The sequence below is a fragment of the Mesitornis unicolor genome, unplaced genomic scaffold, assembly GCF_000695765.1.
Source record: "Mesitornis unicolor isolate BGI_N332 unplaced genomic scaffold, ASM69576v1 scaffold9242, whole genome shotgun sequence".
Taxonomy (NCBI): Eukaryota; Metazoa; Chordata; class Aves; order Mesitornithiformes; family Mesitornithidae; genus Mesitornis; species Mesitornis unicolor.
In genome coordinates, this window is record NW_010171178.1 from 1 (window position 1) to 8,119 (window position 8,119).

At 43.9% G+C, this 8,119-nt stretch overlaps 1 protein-coding gene across 1 annotated transcript; it reads right to left on the reverse strand.

Moving 5' to 3' along the window:
• Nucleotides 1-386: 386 nt before the first annotated feature.
• Nucleotides 387-6,093, reverse strand: LOC104537150 (coagulation factor X-like; the record flags this gene model as incomplete). The annotated part of the gene is made up of 5 exons (XM_010179952.1): nt 387-666; nt 753-893; nt 1,748-1,861; nt 4,492-4,516; nt 5,933-6,093. Coding segments are annotated over 5 exons (721 nt in total), but the record flags the coding sequence as incomplete, so codon positions are not given.
• Nucleotides 6,094-8,119: the final 2,026 nt, after the last annotated feature.

Consider the following 8,119-nt stretch of genomic DNA (forward strand, 5'->3'; position numbering starts at 1 on the left):
AGCGCTGTAAACAGGTAATTGATTTCTCTGCATGCTACAGATCAGCACCTACTGCTACAGAGTCTCATTTTATTTACGGAAGCAGATGCTTGGCTTCCATATGTCATCATTCACAGTGCTCAGCAATGTCTTTTAGGAGCAAGATGTTGACAGACTGAGCAGGGCGAGTGCAGCCCCCAAATCACCCTATCCCTGTGACTTACCATCCCAAAGAATTCTTGTTTCCATTTGATGTCCGACTCCAACTTTAGTGTCCCAAATACAGGAAATAATTTTGGCTGGTCGAACTAGCTACCTCCAATGGCATACTACATGGGCAACATTCAGAAGGCAACCAGTTTTAATCAACAACTCCATGCTTTCCCTCAGAAACACATTTTGCTTACATGCAAAGCACAAACATCAGGTTTACCTGCCACGGACATTCACCAAGAAGACACTCATCACCACCTACTATCCTGGTATGGACATTTGGATTCTTGCTGCTCGTGTCATTGCCAGGACTGGGGGTTGGGCTTTCTGTGGTAAGTACAGTGATGTCCTCCTCCAAACTTGTTCCATTTGTGTCAGGGCCATCTTCATCACTAGTTACATTGCTAATAGCAGTGGGTAAAATAACCGACCTTCTTTTTCTTCTCACAAAAACTTTTCCACAAGGGTACTTTACTGTGAAGAGGAATTTAAATATCAGACATTCTTTAACTGTGAAAGAAGTCTCACCATTGCTCTTCGTATTTTACGTGGCTTCATACCTGATGAAACACAGTGTTTGCCATCCTCTGCTAGAACATACCCTTTTGCACAGGAACACAAGACATCCTTCTGTACACTTTTTTTGATGCTGCAGAAGTGCTCACAGTCACCATTGTTTATTTTGCAGTACTTCGGTATAACTATAAAAAAGGCAAGTTTGGAGAAAAACCGTAAATAAAGTGAGTTCACAGAAGATCTTGAAGTTCACTAAATTATACTGTAATCGTTAAACAGGAATTCTATGTCCCCCTGTAAAACACCTGAGGCACACCTTAGCAACAACATGAGTGGCTAACATTAGCTGCTGCCTTACAAAGCAGTAACATCCACTGCATGAAACACACTTGCCAAGTCCAAGTGAGCCCAGTGGCCATGTCACAGTGTTCCACAGAAGCAAGATTCAGGAAGGATTTATATACAAAAAATCATTATTTGCAAGCCTGAAAAGGTCTCTGCATTGTCTGCTTTCTTTGGTTCTTCACTGCTGGGAGCTGAACAGGAAGGCTGCACTTCTGAGCTTGGAGTAAAAGTTCTTTGATATGAGTCATAAGAATCCTATGCTTCTTAGTTCTATCATCATGTTTTGGGGATTCAAGCTCATGTAAAGAGGCCCTATCATCATTAAGAGGGCTTTCTTTGGAGTAGGTGTAACTCCAGAGAATTCATGATTGGATGGGGCTCTGAGCAACCTGATCCAGTTGAAGATGAATCCAGCTGGAAGTCCCAGCTCATTGCAGTGGGGGTTGGATTAGATGACCTTTAAAGGTCCCTTCCAACTCAAACTGTTCTATGAGTCTATGAGTCTAACACTACCCAGCTGCAGAGCCACTAGGGCTTTGTGTTTCTGGCACTGTCCTCCAACTCATAGTTGACTGCCATCCTATTCTGTGCATTTTTCCAAGAGGCAAATAATGCTCATTAAGAAAGATTAAACTTTTTATGTTTCAGCTGCCTGGGAAATTCACCACCACAGTTCTCTAAAGCAGAAACGTACCAAATTCACAGTTCTTGCCTTGGTAACCATCCAAGCACGAGCAAGTGTAGGAACCAATTCCATCTTTACAATGTCCACCATATTGACAAGGATTTGAGCTGCACTGGTTCCCATCTACAAAAACAAACCAAAAAAACCCAATTACAGTAAGAGCATAGGCATTTTCAATGAACACTGAAGGGGTGTTAGTTTTAATAAGCACTCTTTAATCTTTCCTTTTAAAACATATTTCCTGTGAGTTGCCACATTCCAGATGGAACAAAGAGTATAAATGCAATCGTTCCAGACCAGCAATGATTCATGTACATAGCCTCCGTTTTGCAATCTGTTTTTGGTGACTACTGTATGACAGTGCCTATGCAAGGCTTTTTTTTTTGTAGGAAGGTAAAGTAGTACATCACGGTCAGAGTATACCTGTAAAAGCAGACAGGACATTTCTATGTTGCAAGTACCTTTTGGCCTCTTGCATTTCTCTACAATTTCCAATGACAACTCAACTTTTATTTTTTTAAAGGTCATCTTGTCCCTTGTGCAGGCCTTTTGACTGCAATGCTGTTCATTTAAAGAGACACCAGCATATTAATCAGAAGACAAATAGACCTAAACAAAATGCTTTATAAAGCCCTGCTAACTTCATGTGTGCAGGCCAAATTCCTGTTTTGTGCTGCTTACAGTACCAGAATTGTCCTACTCTATCCATTGAGGTATGAGCTGAAGCTTCAAAATATGAGCTCTTATCTTATGTTCCCCACATCTATGCTGGGATCTCTCACATTTTAGAGGTAGTTCTGCAGCCTTTCTTCCTTTCGGTGACCTGAACACAACTGGCTGACCTGGCTCCAGGGCCCCAGCCACATAAACCTCACAAACTCAGCTACGCATAGGACAGGGAGGCTGCGTTTGGAGGCACGTTCCACGTAGCAGCCCTTTCTGCCAGCCCCACAAAGGTATCTCACTCCTGCACTGATGCTCGCTGCCATGGTCTCTCCCATCCAGCAACAAATGTGTTCCCCCATCACATGACTTTGCTGGGCTCTTCCTGCTGATAAGAAAAGCAGGATATCAGGAGAAGGGACACTTGCTTAATAATTCATTTTTTTAGATAACACCCTCTTCAAATTTCTGTGTTTTACCACCTGTTCTGCCTATGTTTGGAGCAGCTGAAAGAATGGCAATGCCCACAGAGGAGACAAGATGGAAGAAGCTGCTCATCCTAAGAATCCAGCTTGCCACCTACACAGTGGCTCTGACCTGTGACCTCACCTGCTTCAGCTTTATCTGCCACAAGGAACATCTGCTGAGCTTTGTGTACTGTCCCCACACCTCAACATCCCTTCTGTACCTGCACATGGCCAAAACTACAGCGCCCCAAATGCTGCATATGTGTGGTCCACCACAGAGCTGTTGAAGACTGATGTCCATCCTCAACAGAGGGAAGGTGAGACCACCATTTACCAGCAGGAAGACAAGACTCGAGGCCTGCAGCACAGCTCCTGGTTTCTGTCTCCTCTGCAGTGCCAGAGCACTCCATTCTGTAGTGGTCTTAGCTAAGCAGCATCCTCCTGTTGGAAATTGTACTTGTTTAGTTTTTTCCTATGCTGTAGTTGCCACTGTGGTACTGAGTTTTATATCAATATTGCACAAAAGCATTGCAGAATCCCCTACAGAAAAAGGAAGCGAGAATGAATTGTTCTAGTAACTTGGCTGAGAGTAGCTGTGGTTTTCAGTACTTCTGAACACCAATAAAGCATTTGTGGACTGCTGTTTAAAATGTATGAAATTGGCATTTCCTCTAAGAGCACTGGCACTGATGTTCTGCTGCTGGTATTCTCATGAGAAAATGGTTTGAAATTTTCCACTTCTGTTCACTGCAACACTGACGCAGGCTTTACTTGAAATTTCAGCCTGCAGGTTGCAGAATTCATCCCCTGCTTAGAAGATTGTGAAAGTCCGCATCTTCTTCATGGCAACTGTCTTCAGTTTTCTGCAGACTTCACAAGACAAAGTCTTTGGTCAACATTTTTGAGGTATTCCTCCTCACACGCAAGCTGAACACATGCATTCAGGAGAACATGTTACCAAACGCTAATATATTAAAAATCTGTCCCTGCATAGTGATTCCAAACACTACAACACTAATAAATACAACTCAGACCTTTAGAAAAAAAAAACAAAACAGAAAAGACTGATGGGTAGTATTTGCCATTTTACTGGCACGTCTTCCTTGAATACCAAACAGTTATGTAGAAAACACATCCCACAAAATGCTCTATAATACAGGAATCAACAACATGGACAGTGACAGAAAACTGGCAAGTGACTGTGCGATACAGTTTAATAACTTTGTGTTGGCTACGCCATTTAAGCGCCACCCCCATCTGTGACTCTTTGCATCTCGAATTCCCCCATCAAGGACTGCCCCTCTGGAGGGCAACTGACTGGCAGAGTCACACACCTGGTTTCTGTTTCTCACTGTCTTTTGCGTTATTCTTCCTTTTGAGAGGACAAAGATCCTCCCAGCAATTGGAGGCAGCTGAACCTTGCCTATGAATGAAGTAACTGGGTTCAAGCAACAGCAAAGCAGTAAATCAGATTCCTTCTTCAGAGGAAGCACAAGCTGAGGGTGTCCCACAGTGAATAGAGAGGAAGCAAGGGAGCAGGAAGTGGTTACCCAAGAGGTGCATCCTTTTTAACCTCGTGATAAGGAAGCTTAATTCTCTAAACAAATGCGGAGTGTTTCTTACCTACGTAGATGTTCCAGAATTCCTCCTACAGGTAGGTGTGGAAAAAGGGGAATAAAAGGACACAGAAAGAGTTAGATGAGAATTACCAAACTCCTCAGAAAAATATGAGAGCTTTCATACAGAGGATACTTGCAGCTAACAATTGTTAAAACAAATATTTAATTTACAATGCCCTGTGGCCTGCAATTACGACTTAATAAATGAAAACCATATGATCCATCTATAGTGCCCGGCTCTACAGAAACAAGTCTCATGCATTTTTCAGAAATATCAAAAACTCCTTAGAGATTTCCCAGTGTGACTCACTCGGCATAAGGCACTCGATTGCTTGCATAACTGTACCTTTCCATCAGCTTTGACTAAATTTGACTAAATCCCATCAATCAGGGCCTCATATTTGAAAATACTTTGTCTGATTTGTGTTCTTCTTTCCCTCTGCACTGAGGACTCCAAGTAAGCTGCCTGTCCAGGACGGCCATTTTCAGTGACATCTGGTCACCAGGCAGAACAGGCTGTGCTGGTTCTGCTACAGATCAGCTAACCTTTATGCTCTGAAGCATCCTGGTGATGCACCCATGACTCCTCACCTGATGGCCACTCCAAGAACATTCTGTCCAGCAAGTAACGTTAAAGTGAAATGAATCTGGCCTTAACTCCAGTTTCAGAGCTGTTCTAAAGAGCCACAAAGCTACAGCTGGTGCTCCCAATTCACCATCAAGTCACTTCAAACATTACCTACTGACCCCAGTCCCCATAGCTGCCCCATCTCTTTAACTCTCCCTTGGGCTTGGGAACAGATCACACTTGTGTCTGAAGTTAAGCAGACATCAGGGTAGGGCAGGTGACACAAGAGCGACACATACAAACCTCATTCTGTGTGGGCAATTTAACGTTAAGGCATTTAAGAACTGTCCACAGTATACATTCTGTCAATTCAAATACTGGACAGAGCACCACAAAATGATAAGTACCACAAAGCTTCATGAGAGAAGTTCAGCAAAATTGTCCCATGAAGTTCCATGTCAGCATTTGCCTTCTCAGCCTTCCTGTGGACTCTCCACCTAAGAACTCTTGAACATAGTTATGACACTCAGCTATGCCACCCAGATAGGGTGAACATATTTCTAACACAGCTAGTGTCAAATCATTTAAAGGTCAAATACCCCACAATGGCAATTAAACAGATCAGAACAGGTAAAAGAATTGAGGCTTTAACATGGGCTGGCCTTCCAAAAGCTAAATTAAGACTAGCTAACATAAACATACTAATTGTATGTTTATGCCTTAGCAATTTCAATTACAGTCAAAACCACTATTTACTCTTTGTGTTAAATGATGAAGAACAACTTGTAAGTTCTGATGACCAGCTCAAAAAACCTTAATACTATTTTGTAAACACAAAATGTATAAACCTCATGAACTCATATTAGTTCATCCTTACAGTTTTCTCCTGGTCTTCAAAGGCTTCTCTTGCTTCCTCTTTCGAGCAGCGCTCCTCATTGCATTCTCTTTCAATATTCCCTTGCTTCATTTCCTCCAAAAAAGAGTTAGCACGTCTTGTTCTTTCCAAGAACTTGTCTGCATTTTCTTTCTTAATGAATACTAGAAAATAGAGAAAATGATACAGGTGGCAGTTAACATTTGAGGGTGGTACAGCAGCATTAGAAAGAAGTGAAGTGGAAACATCCAAAACCCTCTCACCACTCTACCTGTAAGCAGCGTTACCTGAGAGGTCAGTCCTCACACAGACGGATACAGCTCAGGATCTCTCAGAGCAGTCTCTCTCTGAGAATCAGCAACTCCAGGACAAACTGCAGACACCCAAAATTCTCTCCTACTGCTTTTAGTCTTGAAAATAAGAACATGCAGATTGTCGCTGAGGGCTTATATTTCTGTTGCTCCTACTGAAAACTTCAGTCTTAATCAGAGTGACTTTCCCTGAAGGCCAAGGAGACTGCATTCCTTCATTTGGTTTTAAAGCTGACAACCAGGCAACACCACTGCCTGCTCCGGGGGCTTGTGGTGCAGAAACTAAATGCCACATGAACTCAAGATTCAGTAACGTATCTACTGACAGATGGGAAAAGCTGTTTCACAGTCCAGCTCATCATTGCTCTTCACCACCCCAAATCTCACTGCACTGCCCTGGGGTCTTCCTTCCCAATTGCCTGTAGTAATGTTCCTGCTGTGCCGATACATTCACAGGTAGAGCTAAGACAGCTGCATACTAAGATTTAATGGAGAGAAGAAGTAAGTGAACATCAGCTTTAGCAGAGAAGTACAGCCTGAGGTCAGTTTGCTGGGCTGTTTCATTTTTGCAAAGCTTAGGGTCACAGAACTGCGAGAACTGCTGCCTTCAAGTTCAAGATGCAGGTAGCCGTTGATATGAACTGAAGGATCAGAGGCATTAAACTCAGCTCAGCCACTTGGCTGTGTGAACAACAGCATTACTCTCCAGTGACGTGTGTACACATTACCGGACAGGAAAACCAGAAACAACACTGGCGTCAACACATTGCCGACTACTCCGTAAAAGGCAGACACTCTAGGAAAGTTTGCAGAGTCTGGAAGCTGGCATTTAATTATGTTCTGAACACTTGGAATTTAAAGAGAAAAAATACTTTCCAGTCACAGACTGGAGTGGAAGGCAGTGCTGCAGATGAGAGCTCAAGCCGGCAGCTTGCATGTACCTTCTGGAGCACTCTTCATGCAGCTCAATTCAGCGATAATAGATGGTAATCACATACTCTAATATCCTCTTAAGTGAACACAGTGGGGACTTACTCTGCTTTCGCTGAAATTGGTGTACCAGCAACAGAGATCCAAATTCTGTCAGTGCTACTTACAGTATTCGATCCCATAGAGCCCACGCATACTCTGGAGCCCTGCTTATTCTGAAAAGGCTCCTCGCAAGGAAGGCTTACAGAAAGTGCTTGTAACTTCTAGCTCAGGAACTCTTAGTTCATTCACCCACTATCTTATTTGCCCTTGAATCCCTCTCAGCAGCAACAGGAAAGTGACAGGACGCAGCCGGTGGGGTTATCGCCTCAGTATTCCTTTGTCTCCACACCATCCATGTAAGCGGATGTTTTTGTAAACTTGACCTAGCCAATTAGTCTTCTGAGGCTAGGTCATTTTCTTTCCCAAGCTTTCTGTCATGCTTCCTTCTTTGGAAACATCAAGGAGCAACAAGCATTGGTCAACCGAAGTAGGGCACTCCAGAAATGTGCAGAAGACCTAATTTTAAAGCCTAACTGGGCTGACTCACTGAAGGAAGAGTTAATGACTTCAGAAAAAGCTACTTGCTGATGCTGCTCTGGACTTTGGTGTTGACCCTGGCAGAACAGAGGGTGGTGGGACATGCTCCCCCCCGCACCTCAGCCCCTCCACAGTCAAGTGCACCCAACCAAGCCTCGGCCAGGCTTCCCCACATGGAGATGAGCACCTCAGGCTGCCGGGGCAGTTGTCCTCCTGCTGTCAACAGCAGGGAGGGACAGCAATCCCATTTTTCAGAGGAGAAACGGGAAGGCACCTGGAAAAAGCCACACGGCACCGCAACGGGACACGGCACTCCCGGGGCTCCAGCACCCGAGGCTGAGCTCGCCCGTCCTTCGGTAGGGGTCGGCAC